General features: G+C 39.3%; 1 protein-coding gene across 6 annotated transcripts in view; it reads right to left on the reverse strand.

Moving 5' to 3' along the window:
- Positions 1–22,459, reverse strand: part of DLG2 (discs large MAGUK scaffold protein 2) — an 895,217-nt gene that overhangs the window by 227,785 nt on the left and 644,973 nt on the right. For all 6 annotated transcript variants that reach the window (XM_082046221.1, XM_082046225.1, XM_082046223.1 and 3 more), the window contains 2 exons: positions 17,743–17,811; positions 6,196–6,352 (listed from right to left, as the gene is read on the reverse strand). In XM_082046221.1, the coding sequence (XP_081902347.1) occupies positions 6,196–6,352; positions 17,743–17,811 (226 nt within the window). The remainder of the gene's footprint in view (positions 1–6,195; positions 6,353–17,742; positions 17,812–22,459) is intronic.

Genomic DNA, 22,459 nt, shown 5'->3' on the forward strand with positions numbered 1-22,459 from the left:
TCCTCCTCCTGCCTCCCCAGGAATTTTCCCTAAAAATTACCTCTTGTACCTCTTTCCTGAAATGACAAGATTTTCAGTGCTTTCTGTCAGCAAGGGTGTATGAAGTGTGGGGCCCTTTTATGAATATGGCTCTTGAAAATAATTTGTTCTCGTGCAGGTGATATTTACCAAACAACACTGGGTCCCCATTGCTGTTTTAATAGATAATATATCCCTTAGCACTGGAAGTGGAATTTTAAACTCTGAGGATGGCATCAAGGAACGTGACATTTTATTTGTACTAGAGCCTGCATTTTCCTAACAGAACTTGGGGTTAGATCAGAGTTCAAGCAGCCTCTAAGTCTAGACTTGGCCCCAACTTCTCATATGATTTTAAACAAATCAATTAACATTAGGGTTCCACTGCTTTAAAAATGAAATAATAGTTTCATGATATTCTGAGCTGTTTCATTGGGTTGTACACACATGAGGCAAAAGTTAATCTGTTCATACACAGTGCCTGGAAAATCAAGTCTTGATGTCAATTACTATTCAAAATGCTACTTGATGATATTTACATTACATATGATAGAAGGACAGTACTACAGGGATGGATATATTCTGTTATAGTGATGATCATACACGGATAGTTTGTTCATCGCTGCATTTTAAAGACGTTCAGAAGTGAGAAGGAAAATGTTTAGTTAGGTGGTAATTCACAAGAGCATAATGAATTATAACAAGAAGAAACTAGCATTAAAAAGTCCTACCTTTTATGGGGAAAAACAGCCAATCATGAATGAAACACTTTTTTTTTTGCTATTTGAAATTTTTTACTATTTGAAACAACATTTTCTGTTACTTTTCAATTTGCCTTCAAGGTTCAGACGTGATTCATTTTGTCTCTGCACAGAAACATTGGGAATGGATGATGGCAGAGCGGTGGATGTGGTCTACCTTGACTTCAGTAAAGCCTTTGACACAGTCTCCCACAGCATCCTCACAGCTAAGTTGAGGAGGTGTGGTCTAGACAATAGAGTAGTGAGGTGGGTTGCAAACTGGCTTAGGGAGAGAAGCCAGAGAGTGGTAGTCAATGGTGCGGAGTCTAGTTGGAAGCCAGTATCTAGTGGAGTGCCTCAGGGGTCAGTGCTGGGGCCAATATTATTCAATATATTCATTAACGACTTGGACGAGGGAATTGAGTGTACTATCAGCAAGTTTGCTGATGACACCAAGCTGGGAGGAGTGGCTGACACGCCGGAGGGCTGTGCTGCCATCCAGCGGGACCTGGACAGGCTGGAGAGTTGGGCGGGGAATAACCTAATGAAATTTAACAAGGGCAAGTGTAGAGTCCTGCACCTGGGCAGGAACAACCCCAGGTTCCAGTATAGGTTGGGAGATTACATATTAGAGAGCAGTGTAGGGGAAAGGGACCTGGGGGTCCTGGTGGACAACAGGATGACCATGAGCCAGCACTGTGCCCTTGTGGCCAGGAAGGCCAATGGCATCCTGGGGTGTATTAGAAGGGGGGTGGTTAGTAGATCGAGAGAGGTCCTCCTTCCCCTCTACTCCGCCCTGGTGAGACCACATCTGGAATATTGTGTCCAGTTCTGGGCCCCTCAGTTCCAGAAGGACAGGGAACTGCTGGAGAGGGTCCAGCGTAGGGCAACCAAGATGATTAAGGGAGTGGAGCACCTCCCTTATGAAGAAAGGCTGAGGGAGCTGGGTCTCTTTAGTTTGGAGAAGAGGAGACTAAGGGGGGACCTTATTAATGTTTATAAATATATAAAGGGTGAGTGCCATGGGGATGGAGCCAGGCTCTTCTCGGTGGCAAACAATGATAGGACAAGGGGTAATGGGATCAAGCTGGAACACAAGAGGTTCCACTTAAATTTGAGAAGAAACTTCTTCTCAGTAAGGGTGACAGACACTGGAACAGGCTGCCCAGGGAAGTGGTGGAGTCTCCTTCTCTGGAGACATTCAAAACCCGCCTGGACATTTTCCTGTGCGACCTCACCTAGGCGTTCCTGCTCCAGCAGGGGGATTGGACTAGATGATCTTTTGAGGTCCCTTCCAATCCCAAACATACTGTGATACTGTGAATATCCACCTGCTTTCTGAGATAAATTTTAAACATTTCCAGCCAGTGAACTGAAAACAGAAAAATACAGTTATCACTGCTTTTCCCAAGTTTTAGCCAGCTCCCAAAGGCAGATCTCTATCATTACTGATCCTGTAATGCCATCTGGTGGCATTTGAGAAAAAAGCATACGAACACATACACTCATCCACGGTGGTCAAAGACTATCACAGTGAGCAGGCAGAAAGGTTGTGGGATTCATCCAAACCCTGTGGGCTGACTCTGGGGCTATATCCTGCGTGTCACTCAAAGGCAATACAGATCCTTAGGTTTGTTGGGTCTAACTCGTGGTTTTGCAGTCTACTTAAGGTATTTCTATAGGTACCTTCCCAAAGGTGAGTGTACACATCTCAAGCGGTCAACACTTTGCCATATTCACAGCACAGGCATGAATTAGGAAAGTGCTGTGATCCTCCTCGCCCACATGAGACACTGAGGCTTAAAAAAATCCAACACCTTGCCTAAGGTCACAAAGACAACAGCAAAATCAGAGGATTAAATCCAGATCACCAAAGTTTAAATCACTTACTGTGCTTCCTGCCTGAAAGAAATGTAACCAAGCCTGAGTTAATTAGAAACACTTGCTTTGAGGGTACTATTTGTTCTTGGTAAATCAGATTTGTCATGTTTTGAGGAACAAATGGAAAAACTATTGCAGTAGGGAAATAGGTGTTTCTGAGGGATGAGACAAGAAAGAATAAACAGAGAGAAACAGACCTATTTGCACAGCCTTTATAAAATTAAGGTGTCTGGGACCCTTCTCCAGACAATGGTCTAAGGTTAATCAGCTCTAAAAGTAGCCTGTGCATGAAAATTGTTTCATTTGAATATGGAAAAATGGATTCATAATAGTTATTTGTGGCTAAATAGGTCAGCAGTGCCTGACTTGGTGATTGCCTGGGGATATGCATGCAGACTAATTTAGTAATAATTTCCATCCCCCTCTGCTCAATGAACAAATAAACTACTCTTGCATGACAAGTAAATGCTATAGCAACACTGGTCACTTTAATTAGAACTTATGGAAAATAGTGCTATGAAACACACAAAAATCAGAGTTAAAAATTCAACTGTGGCAGTAGCCTATAGTGGTAAATATAGCCCTGCTTTAAAATAAGAGAAAACGATTCTTAAATTTGTGTCTAAGTTGCTGGATCTCTGAATACTATGTACTGTGAAAGGCTTTGATCTTATAGTTCCCTTTTAGTCAGTCTTCTTTTGCTGCATTTAGTTAAAGAAAAATAAATTGCATAATTGCCTTGTAAAAATTTCCATTTCTACTCTTCAGGTTCTTGGCACAGGCCTTTGCCTTCTTTATCTCTTCATGTTAATAATCTTACAAGAATCTGTTCTGGTTTTCTAGTGGTTTCTTAAAGCTCTCTACTCAGGAATCTCTTTAAGGCACCTAAACATCTTTTACTTGTCCTTTCTCAATTGTTCTTAAAGCATTTTCAAGAAATAGATCTAGATAAAATATACTATTTTGATCCTCACAGCTTGAGGTTACTACATCCCTTTGGTGCTAACTCATCAGATTTTCACACACCAAAACTTTGACAGCTGGAGGGTAAATTCACTTTTCACAGGATGGGCCAATGGCCAAGAAACTCCTAAGTAATGTAAGAATACCAGTTCCAGCTTCCTCCTGAAGGCATTTAAACAATGATCAGGAATCTGCCACATAACCATGCCCCAAACCAGCCAGGCTACAGCCATCCCCTGCCCCTGCTGTCAACCGAGGCAGAACCAAGGCTGCGAGAGCCACAGGGACAGAAATGATGACAGCAGGAGTGTGACATGGCAGCCTGGTGGGTCTGTCGCTCATCTGGGATGAATAATTCCTGTGTTTCAGTTCTTTGCTTTAAGGCTGTTTATACACTTTGCATGAAACAGCCACAACTGTATCCATTTGGGCTAGTGAATGGATATTTAACTACATTTTCAGGGCTTTCATTGTCATTCAAAATCCTTTACGTTCAGATTGTTTCAGTCAGATGTTCAATTACTTGACAGGGCCTAAAACATAAATGCTTTGCTTTTTAAATGTGTGCAAGAAATATGTACATGAAAGAAAAATTAGAAGAGATGTTGTTGAGTGTATGCAAAATACAACCTCAGGCTACAAAGTCTTTTATCCTCTAAAATTTGAAAATTACTTTCAGAGTGATCATCAAATTCATTAGAGGCAGAGAGATAATTAACATAACCTAATTAATCTGCTTTTTTGTATTGTGCCATTGGCAAAGCAGTTTAGTGCACACTAGATGGCACCCCTAGTCTAGATGATTTCAACCTACTGCCTTTTCGCCTCAAAGCTGAAATTGGGAAGTATCTTTGAATGCAGCAGTACATTTTAGGGAAATGGAATTGGATGATGGGCTAAACTGGGAGATGCTGAGGTCTGTACTGTGTTTAGATATTCTCAGTGGTGTTGCCATACTGTAAATAGCATTAAGCAGAGAAAAGTCTCACTCTGAGCTAATGTATAATAGTGGTTGAGACTCATAGTCCTGGGCCACGTGCGTACCTGGATACCCAGGCAAATAGGGCATGTTGGGGAGAAACAATTCCCACTATGCGAGTGCAGTGAGATGAAGCACTGAGACACCACCTCCATGCTCCTGGAGACTGGGAAAAGATCCCGTTCTGCCTGAGAAAAGTAGGAACCCAAGGGAATTGCAGGAAGATGTGCCAGGGGAGGTTTAGTTGGACATTAGGAAAAGGTTCTTCACCCAGAGGGTGCTGGACACTGGAACAGGCTCCCCAGGGAGGTGTCACGGCCCCAACCCTGACAGTGTTCAAGAAGAGACTGGACAACGTCCTCAGACACACGGTGTGAACTGTGGGGTGTCCTGTGCAGGGACAGGAGTTGGACTCGGTGATCCTTGTGGGTCCCTTCCAACTGAGGACATTCTATGATTCTATAAACCTTCCATCACTACTGACAGCTTAATGCACCTGTGCCTCCCTTGATACCTGGATCGAAGCCCGAGCTGGATGGTACAGAACTATATGATCTAAAAAGTTCTCCACATAGATAAACAGTGAAAAGCACCAGAAATTACCTCATCCTAAGTGTGGCCAGAGTGGAAATTTATTGACTAAAGTCAATGATGTGGCAACCCTATAAATAGGGATGCTAAAGTGAGACACTCCAGGCTCTCCGGGATTGCAGAGGGCTGCGCCAGAATCTCCTTATGCGGACACCTGAAAGGCCTGACTGTGAAAACTCAGTAACCGTCTGCTAATGGTTCCATGAGGATCCAAAGGCCTCACTCAGTGCAGTCTGCTGTCACGGTAGATTTCTTGAGATCCAACAAGTGCGGAGACATTCAAACCCGCCTGGACACCTTCCTGTGTAACCTCATCTGGGTGTTCCTGCTCCGGCAGGGGGATTGCACTGGATGAGCTTTTGAGGTTCCTTCCGATCCCTGACATTCTGTGATTCTGTGTGATTCTGTGAAGTGCTCATTGAGAATGAAGCACTAAAAGTGAGTAGATTCACTGAACTCGAGAGGGAAATGTTAGCGATTGGTATACTTACACATATATTAGACATATATTCACATATCCATGGATTAATGTGCATTAGTGTGTGTGTATGATTTATAAACCTGTATGTGTGTGTTTTATTGCCATATTTACGTATGTGTTTAAGTGTATATTACTTGATTTATTTCTTTTGTAACATAGTGTGACTCTGCCATCATCAAATCTTTAATTACATTGCTGCCTTGGTTATAACAAATTTCATTGAATTGTTTTAAATCATTTTATTAATCACCTGTTGATTCAGAGTTATTAGGAATCATATATTAAACTTTCATCCACCTCAATAAATCTCAAATGGCAGCTTAACCAAAAGAGTGTTATAAATCCATTCCATGACAGCTAAGTGAAGCATTAACAGAAGCAATAAAACCCAAGAGCAAATAAACAAAATATTCAGTGATAAACTCTTTCCACTTTGGACTTCACAGCATGGAACCCAAAAGGAGTTTTTTGGGTGTCCCTTGCAATATAGACAAAGAACAAGATTAAGTAGATGGTCAGTAAAGCCCGATGCAAATACTTACAGACAAAATTTGATCTCCTCTCTGCAGTTCTCCACTGAGATCGGCAGGCCCGCCTGCTAGGATGAAAGACACGAAAATGCCTTCCCCATCTTCTCCTCCCACAATGTTAAAACCAAGTCCTGTGGAGCCCTTGTGCAGGATGATTTTTCGAGGCTCTCTGTATAGAAACAAAATGATAATGTTTATCCATTCAACACTGCGTGCGTATGCATTTTTCAAGGTGTCTTAAGCACACTAAATATTGTTTAAGCCACAATGGCCTGTAATTGCCTAAAGAAACCATTTAACAAAGGAGATAAATCTGTTAATTGGAGAATATACAAGGTAGGAATTAACCAGCATTATCTTTTTTTCTTTTTGGTCCTCGTGGTTGAATCCAAACACCTCTACTAATTTCAGCCCACTGGAGTAATCTTCACTAAATTAAGTGATGGATTTATTAGAAGGAAAACCCAAAACATTGAAGATATTTTATTATCCAATTTATAGTCATACTATATATACAAGTAGAATCAATTTTCACATTATACCTTTTTTATTTTAAGTTCTAGTCTTGCTTTCTAAACAAAAGAACAAACTGAAATTTCAAAAATCTAGGCAAAGTGATGTCAAGTCTGTTTGATGCTGACAGATTTGAAGCAAGTAACATTTGTACAATCAAGCTAATAGAGCAGAATCTCATTAAAAACTCTGGTTTGACATTATCAGGAGCTTGTAATTATAAAGTCACACAGCAGCTTTCATAGAATCACAAACTCATAAAAATATAGAATGGTTTGGGTTGGAAGGGACCTTAAAGATCCACTAGTTCCCACCCCCCCTGCCATGGGCAGGGACATCTTCCACTAGATCAGGTTTCTCAAAGCCCCGTCCAACCTGGCCTTGAACACTTCCAGGGATGGGACATCCACAGCTTCTCTGGGCAGCCTGTTCCAGCACCTCACCACCCTCATGGGGAAGAATTTCTTCCTTCTATCTCATCTAAATCTCCCCTCTACCAGTTTACAGTCATTACACCTTATTCTGTCTATACATGCCCTTGTAAAAAACCCTTCTCCAGCTTTCTTGTACATCCCTGTTAGACACTGGAAGGATGTTACAAGGTGTCCCCAGAGACTTCTCTTCTCCAGGCTCAACAACCCCAACTCTCTTAGCCTGTCTTCAGAGGACAGCTGTTCCAGCCCTCTGATCATCTTTGTGGCCTCTTCTGGACTCACTCCAACAGGTCCGTGTCCTTCCTATGTTGGGTGCCCCAGAGCTCTATGTAGCACTGCAGGAGGAGTCTCACGAAAGCAGAGTAGCAGGGGACAATCATCTCTTTTGAACTGCTGCCCATGCTTCTTTTGATGCTGCCCAGGCTTTCTGGGCTGCAAGTGCACGTTGTTGGTCTTGTTGAGCTTCTCATCAACCAATATCCCCAAGTCCTTCTCCTCAGGGCTGTTCTAAATCCATTCTCCACCCAGCCTGTATTTCTGTTTGGTATTGCCCTGACTGATGTGCAGGACCTTGCACTTGGCCTTGTTGAACTTCATGAGGTTTGCATGGGTCCCTGTCTCCAGCCTGTCAAGATCCTTCTGGATGAATTCCCTTCCCACCAGCATGTTGACCACACCATACAGCTTGGTGTCATGGGCAAACTTGCTGAGGGTGCACCCAATCCCACTGTCCATGTTGCTGACAAAGATGTTAAACAGTGCCAGTCCCAATACCAACCCCTGAGGAATGTCACTCGTCACTGGTCTCCACTTGGATATTGAGCCGTTGACCTCAAATCTTTGAGTCCGATCATCCAGCCAATTCCTTATTCACTGTTTGGTCCATCTGTCAAATCCATGTCTCTCCAATTTAGAGACAAGGATGTCATGCACAACAGTGTCCAATGCTTTTGCACAAGTCCAGGTAGATGAGGTCAATCATCAGTGAACCAGCCGTGCTTTTGTCTTACTGGTTTAGAAAATTGTTCATTATGATGGGAATCAATAAATAATAACAGCTGCATCTCATACAGCAATTTCATCTGTAAATTGAAAATGGGCCCTCAAAGGATGTAAACATAATAACATGCATTTTACTGATGGGAAAACTTATGTCCAAAAAGAGTTTACTTTCCTAAGCAATCAAAGTAACATCCTTGAGAAAGTGTCCCACGTATTTCAATTCCCCGTCTCTACACTACACACCAGGCCTCAGATTTGTCTCTCCCATAGATACACAAGCCCATACAAGCATATATACGTACACACAGATCTTATTTATTGGTACTTATCCAATTTCAAATCCCTCTAACAATTTACTTTTCAGAAAAATTTGTAAACGCTCTTGCATTAGTAAGTGTAAATCTGAAGACCAGCCCTGCAAACACTCACAAACACACTTACATGCCTGTGACTCCTCACAGAGAAACAGGATGTGCTTCTAATTCACAATTTTTACAAAAAAGGTTACCAGCAAAGTGACAATTGGAAACACACACACACAACACCTACAGAAACATGCTCCAGAACGCTTACTATCAAAAAGGTCTAATATTTTGTGGGTGCTATATGACAGTTCTACATCATCCAAATGTTTTTTTCATTTCCATTTTGTTTTTAGAAAAAATTAAAAAAGAGGAGAGAGAAAACTGATTCGTCTAGGGATGTATTATTTGATGCGAGTTAAGCCTTGCAGCTGTATACATGGGGACTGAACCTTTACATGCTAATTCCAAAATCAGTAGGTGCTTGTTCACCTTTGCCCAGTGCTAAGGTTCAGACAGTATCCCCAGCTTGATCATGACCTTTAAATAACATCTCAACTTCCTGAAATCAAAGCTTAATGCTTGTAATGTTTTCTTAATATTTTATAGTCAGAAAACAGCCTTTTAAAAATAAAACTGTGAGTAAAAGATGTATAGTCATGAGTTCCTATATTCTTGAAGTATTTTTAACTGATCAGGACATAAAGGGGTTTTCTTTTCTTTTGGATCATTGCTGTTGATTTACCTTGTAGCAACACTTTCAGGACCTTCTTAAACATGTGCAGGTAAGACATAATGCAATCCAGATCTAAGAAGTCTAAACAGGTTTTTAATCAGCAAAGGTGGCCTTGGGGTTGGAGCAGAACTAGGACAGGGAAGGATGGATTCCTCCCCCAGCTTAGCCCGTGCTCTGCTGAGTGATCTTGGCAGCTTCAGTTTTCTCATCTACAAAATGACACGGTGACACTTGTCATCTTCGCATCCTACAGATCAAAGACACCTTGCAAGGGCTGAGCTGCTGCCATTTTTATTTACCTGGGTATTGAGGAAAAAGGGGCAGTAAAGTCAAATGCATTTGCATGCTCAGCTGGCAAGAAATCAGAAGAGCTCTTGTCCAAAATGAAACTGAGTATTTCCACATGACAGGCAGCTTGGATCATAAAGTTGAAAGCCAGTGCTATGGGCAAAACTAGGTCAACACGACTGGGTATCCACTGCATAGTAAGCTGTGTAGCTCAAAAAAATGTTGGCCCAGTTATTAATCCCTGTCTCTGGTGAAGTCAGCAGATTTATGTCTAAAATGCTGTCAGTGCTGTTTTGTAATTTTGGCCTGTTGACAGCAAAATTCACATTCTGCTCCTGGATAATTATGTTCAGAGGAAGCTCAGACAATAATGGGGAAATGTCAGAAGCCGTGATTAGAACACAATGTGTTTTGGTTCCTGCTCTGTAGCCTAATCAGGTCATTTTGGTCATGACTCAAATTTGGCTGTATAAAGACTGACCAGTCATTAAATGTCTTCATATTTCTTTCATGTCTGAGCATCCTGCAGGATCTGAAAGGATTCAAGAACAAACAAGTGTGGTTGTCATCGTTGTAGAAATAACCTTTAGCCACAACGATATTGCAAAAACTACAGGAAGCAGAAGGTACACGCTGATTCACTGCAACATAATAAATGACTAAGATTGTTTCAAACATGTAATGGTTTACATTTGCGTAGTGTACTTAGTATGAAAATGGAAAAGGAAAGAAAAAGAACTTACGAAGATAAGCATTGATGATATGAAAAAAAAAAGAACTTATGATGATAAAGTGTTGTAGCATGTTACGAAGTTATTTCTTAAGCAAACAAACTACAATGCCAGCCACTAACCAGATGATCTCTTAAGAGTAATGCAGAAATAAGTTATTAATATCTGTCAATGCTTCAGCCACAGCTGAAGAAAAGGCTGGTTTTGATAAAGCTAAAGATGAAGATGTTACGTATTTATTCACCTGGTATAAAAGTTTATAGTAACCTCTTTTAATATGTTGATTAAGGAGATCTAAGGACAGGTGCTCCAATTTTCCTTGAATATTTGGGAAGCAACATTAGGCGCCTATTAAAATTCTTAATGAATGTAATTCTAATACATATGAAAGAACTCCAGGCAGAATGCAGATAAATGTGATAAAGAAGGTAAAAGGATCAAACACTAAAAGGTGATATGGTGATGGGAAATAAGAGGTGAAAGTAACTCAAATGTGAATGATGTTTTCTTGCAGTAAATGTGTAGTTCTCTCCAGAATAAAGCAACTGAGGCAAAGGTAATTCAGGGTGACTTATTTTAAAAGCTCAGTGTTTTTTTTTTAAGGCAATAGGTGGCACTCTGTAGCTACCTGGTAAAAAGGAACAGTCTAACATCCAGACTCTGAAATTCATCCTCCTGCCTCCAGCTTTAACTCCTTATCCCGTTTACAATTTCTTCAGTGATAAATACGGCTGAAGGTAAGTTTCTAGGTGCTAACGAAGTGCACTAGCACTTTAATTCTGTGTGTGCATGTTTTATGCCCTCCTGCAGCTTTGTACCAAATACAAACAGAGAAGAGCAGCAGGGGAAATCAAGCAGGAATTAGAAAGGAGTGTGAGATGAAAATATTGCTGGACTGACAGAAGGTAGCAGAAGGAAAACAAATAATAGAAAAAAGCAAAGAAAAAGAGAGAATAGGATGAAGGGAGACAGTGTATCTGTAAAGGAAAAGAGGGGAGGAATTAAAAAGGTAGAGGAAGGAAGAAAGGAAGATTTATGATCATAGAGCCAGGAGCAAATAAAGTGCTGCAATCCACACAAATTTACAGGCTCAGAAATCAATGGGAGAATCAATTTGTATGGACTTGGTTAGTTGCTTCAGGGAATGCATCAGATCAGATTCTGTAAAGCACATTATAAATTGCAGGCCTGATGTAACAGCGAAGTAATATTAAATTAATATTTGAAACCAATAAGTAGTAACAAATCAGAGTGGGTGAAACTTTGACACTGAAGGAAATTTCTCCTGTCATAAAAACGTGATTAACAAAAATAAATCAAAAAAATGAGACATATTTCCTCCTTAACATTTTTTTGTGTGTGTTTGGTTTATTTGTTCATTATTTTGAAAACAACTAAGTGTTTTCTATTTGCTACATTTGTACTGAATATTTGTTTTGATCAGTTTACTCTTTTACAATAAGAAAATGGTAAAAATCCCTATCACTCTTTTCTAGATTGCGAATCCACCGTAATTATAGATTTAATTTAAGACATTAAAAGCTGGACTGATAAAGGAAGGGGGAAAGCTTTCTGAAAACAAGCAATTTTTATAATAATCAACTGAAAGAAAATCCATTTTTAATTTCCTTATTTTGTGCTGCGGGCTACATTAAAGAATACAGTCAATTTCAGTATGCATCTCACACTGACACAGCTCTGCCTCTGTTTCTTTTGCATCATCTATAAAATAGGGGTGTCGATTTTGTACTTTTTGGAACATCAACAGAAACATTAAGCGCACTGGATGCTCTCAAATATCAGACACTAGAGAGGGTCCCACATCCCCTCTGCAAAGCACCACACACATATAGTGCAACAAAAAACATCCAAGTGACTTAAAGGAGCAAATAGCAGGAAGGAAAATTGAAGTAGAGAGGAACTCTATTAGTTGTTTAAAAAGTCACACATTAGTAGTACATCAGGGAGAAAAAAATCCTCAAATCTAAGAGCTGAAAGCACCTTTTTCTTGAGCAGTGTGGTGTTTGGTTCTGACAATGCACTGTGTGAGCACTGAGCTATGTCTGCTAAGAGTCAGTTGGCTTATTAAGCCATTTATTTTTGAATACAACACTTCTAGTTTTCCTCTGAAGCTTCAAAAAGTGTTGATAAATAACCGCAGGCTTCTTTCAGACAGCCAAAGGGAATTTATACTGGAAGGACCTAAAATGGGTAAATAGACTGATCGTTCTTCTTCACAGCATTTAACACAGAAATCTAAGATGGACAGAGAATGTGCCAGTGTGGATGATGTTTTAAAATCCAATTGATCACACAAGAGAGAATTCGAAATCCTAAGTGGCTGGAGGCCTGGAATATGCACACACACCTTTACAAAAGACATCAAAGTTCAGGCAAAACCAACCTTATTCGGCTTACTTAAATTTTCTTTAGTACCTTCTACAATTCTGCTTCACAACAACTTAAAGAAAAATCTATCTGTGATGCTGTCATATATTGTTTTATTGCAATATTACCTTGCTTTTACTTTTCCCCTTGTTATTCCCCCCTTAGGCCTGGCAAAACCTTTCCATCATGATATGAGACAGCATCACCCCTCGCTTTCCTCCCCAGCCCTCTCTCTGATCTGCCTTTGCTGTGACATTTCCAAAATACAACATCCTGGGGGTCGTGGGGACCTGGTAGAGCCTCCTCCCTCCAGTCCCCATCCCTCACTGCCTCAGAGCACCAGTGTTACCCTGTGGGGTCTGATCCCTGATCTGTGGCTTCTTTAATTATTATTATCATGTTTTCAATAATGATTGAAAGTAACAAAAATACAGAAACATTCTTTGTATCTATTGTTGTCATCTGAAGCATCACAGTTCAGAGGGGTAACTTTGTCTTAAACTGAGACACTGTTTTGGTCATGTGCAAAGCATTCGTTTCACATATATATTTCATATAATTGGTTAGTGACTTATTATTTCATTATACTAAACATGGACATACTAACAACTAAGAATTCAGCCTTTAATGAAATATTTACCACATCACATAAAAAAATATAATTTTGCTTTATACAGTTACCCATTCTTCTTGAAGCAAGTATTTTATCTGTTTATTTGACTATGTTTTCCTTGGCATTTCTTGTTGTTGGAATGTTGGCATTAATTGTAGAAACGATACTTCATCCTAACTTAAATACTGACTACATTTTTAATGCATTTATTCTTCAAATATCATGCCTAACTTGTCACAAACTTTGAAGTATGTTTACTAGGAGAGAGCCTACTGGGACCCAGGCTTCAACCTGACTGATGCATGCATGAGGGCACTGGCTTATACATGTGCAACTTTGTTTTGTGGGAGCCCCTCTGGACTTCAACAGTCTTTCATTTTGCCTTTTGTAGAGAAATTAAAGCCTGCACACCAGGCAGTGTTTTCTGCTTGCAGCTGGCAAGATGGAATTGGCATACAGGAACAATCTCATTCAAAGAGTGAAACTGGTCTGTATTTTTGCCATGTTGCCTGACATTTACTTTAAATGCACAGGTGTACGTCTCCTAGATTTGAGAAATCTTACTGATTTCTAGAGCGACAATGTAGGAGAGTTAATATGCTCTTTAACTTTGAAAGGGAGATGATTATTCCAGTACACTTATTCATTTATGCTTTGTCTCACATAAGCACTTGTCTCTGTTCCCTGATCCAGGAGGTGCATTATTTACATGATAATAATCAAAATAAATCCTGAAAACTGCATCTGTTCCACCTGCTATCCCCAGCACAGGCAGCTCCATAGCAGAAAGATTGCTTTGCATCCTGTTTTTAATAATTATCAGTTCTGTATTCTCATAGAATCATAGAATGATTTTGGTTGGAAGAGACCCTTAAGATCCCCAAGTCCAATTGTTATCCTAACACTGGCACTAAACCATGTTCCTGAAAACCTCATTTACACGTCTTTTAAACCCCTCCAGGGATGGTGACTCCACCACTGCCCTGGGCAGCCTGTTCCGATGCCTGACAACAGTTCCTGTGAAGAATCTTTTCCTAATATTCAATCTAAACCTCCCCTGGCACAACTTGAGGCCATTTCCCCTTGTCCTATCACTTGTTACTTGGGAGAAGAGACCAACCCCCTCCATGCTACAACTTCCTTTCAGGCAGTTGCAGACAGTGATAAGGTCTCCCCTCAGCCTCCTTTTCTCCAGGCTGAACAGCCCCAGGTCCCTCAGCCGCTCCCATCACACTTGTGCTCCAGACCCCTCACCAGCTCCGTTCCCTTCTCTGAACTCGCTCCAGCACCTCAAGGTCTTTCCTGTAGTGAGGGACCCAAAACTGAACACAGGATTTGAGGTTTGGCCTCACCAGTGCCCAGGACAGGAGGACGGTCACTGCCCTGGTCCTGCTGGCCACACTATTCCTGATACAAGCCAGGATGTTGTTGGCCATATTGAAACCACTTTTCTATAAACTATTACTTAATGCATTCAATGGCTCTATTCACCATGAATGCTCCAGCTTTTCGGTTTGTTAGTGAAGCTGGATGAGACGGAAATGTTGACAGGCAACTGCATTGCACTGTCAGGAGACAGAAGTGTTCAAAGACCCAGAGAACACCTAAAAATAGCAATGCCTCTGAGCCATGTTTCGAAATATCAATACACAGTCTGTCAGTAGCAAGCATCCTGAATTACTTTTATGAGACGCTTTTGAAACACGAAACAGTCTGTAATATCTGTCCTGTTCAGAATAAAAATTCTTACCCTTAGTCATGGTTCAAATGCTGTTTATTTACATATAAATATTTATATATATTTGAGATACTCAGTGATGTTGATAAATTTGTTTAAAATTTCCATGAAAACACTCTTGATCAAATAAGTTGAAATCCCAGTTTCTAAGCAGCTCAGCAGAAGAGATTACGGGTAGCATATAAAATACAATTTAGTCTGAATGTCAAGTGCAGAGAGAATATCAATCATACACCACTAACGATATAACTTCATGCCATAGTACAGCAGCATTTCCAAATAACAGGTTCTAGTTTTCATGCAATATTTTTCCTATTTTGGATACTCGCACTTAAAATTGTTCATTAAAACTCTGACTAACAATATTTTCAAGCCCAACAGTGAGAGCTTTCTAGTTTTTAAACCGTGCAAATAAATCATTAGGGACGTTGCTTAATTAGACCACACTAACAATGACATCAACTGCCAGTGGAGTGCATGCTTTTATACATATAATCAATCTGTTCATGTCATGTACCTATGAAGAATATATGGCTTGAATATAAAGAAAATATAATCTTTAAAGATATCTTGATTTTTTTTCACCTTGCTACTCATTTTTTTACTGTGTATGAAGTCCACAAAAGCCCTTCTTTAAAAAAAAAATATGTTTATACATATTAATCCATTCCTTATATGAAAAAAAAGAAAAATTAAATTCTGTTCTCACCAGCTCAATTGTCACATATTCAACAGGGTGGAAAGTAATAAATGCTAGCAAATACAATTTCCCTTGTATTTTTTTAACCCTTCACAGGATGCAATAATTATCTTATTTCAGTGACTACACAGCCAGTCGCAGTCCCAGCGCCAGCATGCAGGCCATTAATCTTGGTGTGCACCAGGGATGCCTTGCCAATAAAGCAGCTATTTACAAAGTGCCTCTCAAAAGCAATAGGATGAGTCACCTAAATACAGGACTCTGCTTATGGAAACCCAGTTCCTAAAAGAGAAAAATAACTTTGTTTTGACCTCAGAGTGTATTAGTTATAAACATACTTAGCAACATGGACTTCGCAAAAACACTAGAGTAAATTGAGCCATAAGATAATGAAATATTTAGGGCTGAGCTGATTACTTATTTTTGCTCAGCAGTATAATAGGCTAACAGCCCCACTTTCCTATGTGGAATGAAATATGACTCAGTGTTAAGTTGATTAGTAATAATTACAAGCCAGATATTCTCTACCCCCTGAACAGCAGGAGACCTGCAATATCAATTGCAGATTTCCTGTGCTCTAGTGATACATACACAATATATGCAAGTTGTCTGTGTGGCCAGTACAGATTCTGCAATTTATCTATAAATTCACATAGACAGATTGGTTTCCAAATTTCAATAGGAGTTTAAACCTGTAGGCTACCTCCTGAATTGTGGAGTCCAGTAGATGAAGCCAGAGACACCATAATATAATTTCTTTCCTTAAATCTCAGTTTAGCAAATTGGTAAGCTTGTTCTTGAAGCTCAGGTTTATTTCAAACATCAATTTATTCATGAAATGATTTGAGGAAAAGACAGGGCAATTTATGTCGACTTTCTATTGCTTATAGAGAGAGAAAGAAATCCCAAAAGAGGGTGTTTAAGTACGGAGACTGGTTGCCCAGAGCTTGTGCAATCTCCACATTTGGTCAATAATCACAGCTTCACTGGACAAGACCCTGAGCAACCTGATCTAAATTGAAAGTATCCCTGTTTTGAGCAAGAAGGCTGAATGATGAGGGCTTCATTTATAGAATTACCCTTATGATTATAGAATTACCCTTATGATAACCCTTGAGCCATATGCACCTTTCCTGTAGTAATTTCATTATTTACTCTTGGTTTCAATGAGTAATAACTACAGCTGTCATTTTAAATAAAAACTTACAATCTTAGATCCTAGATCTAGATAAGAAGGAAAAAAATTGAGACTTGTGAGAAAAACATTTCAGGCTTCACTTAGTGGTGGATTATTTCACATATCTACCATTTTATTTGCTGACTGCACCACAGTAAAGTTGTAACATAAACCAAAATACAACAAGATAACATCTTTCCTCTGTGTAAACTTTATAGATTCTTGCTTTTATCACAAGAAAGAAAAGCTTTGTAATCGGACCTGAGAGCAGCCAATGACAAGTTATTACCCATGTCTACAAAATATTTCAGACAGTTCCACACTCCTGTGGGAGGGAAGAAACAAATCTAACACATTTTGTAAACTACAACAGCTAGTGTAACCAAAATCTGTGTTTGTTAAATATCAGCTTTTCCTAATATCATAAAGATGCAAAAATATTAACTTGTGAATTAGTCATATTTTACCCAATTATTTCTGTTAAAATGGAACCAGTACTCAGAGCTATCACTCTACAATTAACACATTAACACAGATATACACCAGAACAGGATTATTCTTCTCTATCAGTACTTCATCCTTAGTCTGCTTTGTCAAAAAGAACTCATGCACACATTAGCAAAACAAAGTAAAACTTCACTGGATATTTCTAGGATTAATGGGAAACATTTTACAGCTAACGTGTAAATATTAACACTAGCCAAGTGAGATGAAGAGATTGTAGGTAATATATCTCCATGACCGATATTCTCATCCCCATGAAAACCAAAACTTTAAGTGTCTAAGAAGGATCAGCACTAATTTGAAAGTATTTATTTCACAGATTTAGATGCTGTGGCATGCAAAACCACATCTAGTTCACAGCCACGTGTGTGTGGGTAGTTCAGTTTAGTGGCATCTAAGAGCTCTAAGCAGCTTCAACAGAGAATCATCTTACCCTTCCACAGAAATGGTCCGCTGCAAGCTCACCGTGGGAGGACGCGTTGCAGTGCTGTGCTGGGAATGACTGGATGGCCAGGGAAGAATAAAGAAAAGCATTCGTTAAAGAAATACAAGTTTCTCTTATTGTCTCTAGCAGTACAGCTAACGCCAAAACAGAATTAACAATCAGATTGTTTTACACGTGCTTAAAGCATTTTGACTTCAGCGATGCTCATCGCTTCAAAAGAGGCCTCAACGCTATAATGTCTCTTATTTAAAAACAGATTTAACTCCTCACTAAGAGCAGACAATGAAGAGATTAATTCCCCCTTATATTTCTTATTATTTTAAATATATATATATGTACAGTTCAGCGACTTAAAATAACTTAGATGCTAGTTTTTCTGCTAAATATACTAACTATAAAACACAAAGTCCATTTCAGAGCAGAAAGTAAAACAGTAAACGATTATGTTATCAGTCTAATTCTTAGTGTTTCTGAGGTAGAATGTTCAATAAAAGAGGACAAGCACTGTTTATAATTGCACCACATTGTAACTTTGAATTTTACAGTTTTCCGCCAACATTCACTATTTCTATCAGATTCTAAGTAGCTTGAGTTTTTTTCTACATGAAATGACACCAATCTAAGACATAACATTTAGAGAAAAAGCATGATATTTTCTAAGCAAAACACAGGTTCTGTCAAAGAAACATCTTTTAGATAGAAAATATTGAGGTCCAATAGCTTCTCATATATGTTTTCATGGTTGTGGAACCTTGTTACTGTATTTCATAAACCAAATAAATAACACAGTATGAGATAACTTCAGTATTGTACTATTGCATTATAATATTGTACCATTGCTATTCCTGTAAATACAAATGGATAGCAAAGTAGCATTAGTCAAATGCAGTTCTATGATAATAAATTGCATTACGTATCCAAGACAATGTGTTTAAAAGATAAAATTAAAAAGGAGAAGCATCTGGGTGTATCTTCTGATTAGTTTAAATGGCTACATCACATAGTAAGGCCCAGTATTTATTATGCAAAGTAGACAGTAAAAATAAATCTTTCAGTTGTTTTTATATCACTGATTCTGTTAACTGCAGATTTTGTCTTGCTTTCAAGTTTTGTATACAACTCAAGCTGTTTGTTCAGAAGCAGCACACGTTATTTTTGTTAAAAGCCAAGACATTCAACATTTGTGAGCAACACCTCTGTTTTACACGCATTTTGTCTTGTAGCACAGCCGACACTGCCTGTCTGACAGAAGAGATAGATTGGTTCTGTGCAGCACATCGAGTTGTGACACACGGTGTCGCGCCACAGGATGAACAAAAGACCTGCTGGGATTCCCCGCTGCCACCATTGTGCTCCGGTGTCATGTTCGTAAACCGCTGCACTCACCCTTGTTTTGAGTATTTCAGAAAGTCTGTGGGAAAGTATGTTACCCTTATGAGGAGAATTACAGAGTTTTTAATCATTTTTATAGCAAAACATAGGATGCGCAGGAGTATCATGAATATCCGGCATCAGGGTGTGAACAGAATAATTGAGTTAGACAAAATTTGAAGAATAATACTTTAACAATATTGCATAAAATTTGCATCTTGCAAATGACTACCTGTTTTTAGTGTCTGCACATTTTTAAAAATTTAAAGTTTAGGTTCTGTCCCTCTACAGACCTGGAAGGGCACATACATCCATAGATTCCTGGGCCCCTCAGTTCCAGCAGGACAGGGAACTGCTGGAGAGAGTCCAGTGCACAAAGATGCTGAAGGGAGTGGAGCATCTCCCGTGTGAGGAAAGGCTGAGGGAGCTGGGGCTCTTTAGTTTGGAGAAGAGGAGACTGAGGGGTGACCTTATTAATGTTTGTAAATATATAAAAGGTGAGTGCCATGGGGATGGAGCCAGGCTCTTCTCGGTGACAAACAATGATAGGACAAGGGGTAATGGGTTCAAACTGGAACACAAGAGGTTCCACTTAAATTTGAGAAGAAACTTCTTCTCATTGAGGGTGACAGACACTGGAACAGGCTGCCCAGGGAGGTCGTGGAGTCTCCTTCTCTGCAGACATTCAAACCCACCTGGACACCTTCCTGTGTAACCTCATCTGGGTGTTCCTGCTCCGGCAGGGGGATTGGACTGGATGAGCTTTTGAGGTCCCTTCCAATCCCTGACATTCTGTGATTCCGTGATTCCTGTCCTGGCTTCCCACACAAAATTAATAAGAAAGGGAACCGCCTCTCTCCTGAATTTCCCCGCTCAATACATGAGACAGAAGGGGCACGGCAGAGCCATAACTCCTCTGTCCTTTCCCTGTGCAGCTTGACTCTCAGAAACTTTATTCCCTGAAGCTGCATCAAGAGATGCAAAAATACGGTTGGTACAAGGAACAGGAACCCAGCAGAGAGGAGGGACGATGATGGATGTCACGGCTCTCTAAGTCACACTGTGTGTCAAGGGCTGTTTCTAAGAGAAGGATGGTAAAGCTGCGCCTGAGCTGATGCCAAATCCACTGTGGAGACTTTAAAACAAGCAGCTCAGATACTTGCAAAAAAGATTTTAGTATTGCCCTATTTTTACTACAGCAAACTTATTTATATAGCTCTGACCAGCTCCAAAATGAGCAAAATTATAAGAGCATTTAAGGTAGGCTTTTCAGCTGCTAAGTACCAAAATCAAATAGTTTCCCTTTTATCTACAGAATTATTAACTGAAGGTGGTCACAAAAACATATTGGATAGTAAGCACTTGGGATGTGGCTATGTTTGGGTGTTGCAAATAATGCCTGTATTCAGTAAAGTAATTTATGGACAGTGAATTATTGCTTCTTCACAGGAAGATTCAAAATGAAGAAATGGACCAGTCTGATCACTGTGATAGGCTCGGTCCCCACAGCAATTGTACACTTTACTGATGAATTAACTACCTTTCAGGATTGATACATAACCCAGGCTACTTTGTGCAAAACCTGAAGATTATAACCTCTCTGTTTCTAAGCCTTGTATATAATGGATGAATAAAACCTAAGAATTTTGTCACCATACTATTCATAATGGCCTTTACAGAATTAGCAAAACCGCTTAGTCTTTATAAAAGATCTCTGATTGACATCACACACATGGAGTGAATTGCTTTTCTGAACAGAGACCTTCCTAAGTCTAAAGCTGGTATCAGCTGCACTCTCATAAATTTATGACTCGATTTCACTATTCACTTATGCTAAAAAAAATGAACATCTTTTTACAAATGCAAATTATGATAGTATAAAACATATGATTCTTACTTGCAGTGTTGGTGAAAATGCTATTTATGAATTTTAGAAGGAGAGTCATTGTTGAAACACAAAGTTGAAATGCGAGCAAACAGCATTTCCAGAAGTGATTGGGAGAACCAGGTTCCTTGATTTTGAGTGTCTGCTCTAAAACACTTCCATAACCACACTTTGCCAAAAGAGGATATTCATCCCTTTCAGAAAATCAGATGTGTAACATCTCAGCTGAAGGGCAAGTACCCAGAACTCACTAATTACTTTCCTCACCTACTTGAGAAATCACATCTGCTTGGTATAGTAGTTGCCCTCATACAGTCTTGTTATGGCTGGAGCAGGAAGCACCAAATTAATGCAAGGATTATCCAGACAGTCTGGCAAAAGAATATTCAGAGGAACTAGCAGATTTTTGGGAAAACAAAATACATTTCCATGATGGAGTGGGGGAAAAAAAAAAGACTAGGATGGCAGTATTATTTTCTATTATATCAGGTGCTCTATTAAGTAATGTGATCCCATAACAAGTATGAATTAAAGCAACGATTTCAGTTAAATATTCTCCTGAAATCACTAAACCATTCAAGCACTAGATGTCACCACTGTCCCTCACTGGAATGATTACCTTGTTATGCAAAGCTGTGGAAGGAACCTTATATTTTATTCCATCCAAGTGAGGGGCTCAGCTATTGGCAATATTCCACTCATTAGAAACCCTGTTCCAATCCTAGGTATTTGTGACACAGAGTTCAAATGAGTCTTCGGCTTTTTCCATGAAAATAATTTATAACTGGTGATATGCAAGCTAATTTTTTGTACATGATTATAAAAATCAAGTTCGATGCTCAGTATAAGCTTATGGCTTCTAAGGTGTCATCATGAATACAACACCTAAAAATCAAAAATGTAGTTTAACCCCTGCTTGACACAAGTGGATGTCCAGTTGAAGACAGAAACAACAGTCTGATATCATTCCAAACAGACTTATTAAAAAGATAAATCTCTTGATGGCTTCTGTCAAAGCGGTGGAAGCAACAGAAAGAAGCCATTTCCGTCATATACTTAATATACTTGTGCATGTGTAATTGCTTCTGTAGAACAAAAGCAAATAAAAGGTATGAGTTATTACCACCAACATTTTCTATGCTGAATTCCTAAACACAGACATTTACATCCCTATTGAGACATGTAGGTAGGTAGCATATTTTTATGCTTACAGATCTAAGTATTCAAAGTTCGACATTTAGGCTTGTAAAAATTCAACCTTTCCCTGAAATTATACAGAATGAACGTCTCAGTAGTTTCAATAATATAAAGTTATAATGTTTCAATATACTACTCAATACTACCGCCACACAAGATGGATTTTCCCTGAAGAAATGAATCTCTCATTCTATAAAATACCTGTTTTAACTTAATTCCATTGAAATTTAGTTAATGGAGACAAGAACAATA

This window comes from Streptopelia decaocto (genome assembly GCF_964273445.1).
Source record: "Streptopelia decaocto genome assembly, chromosome: 1".
Classification (NCBI taxonomy): domain Eukaryota; kingdom Metazoa; phylum Chordata; class Aves; order Columbiformes; family Columbidae; genus Streptopelia; species Streptopelia decaocto.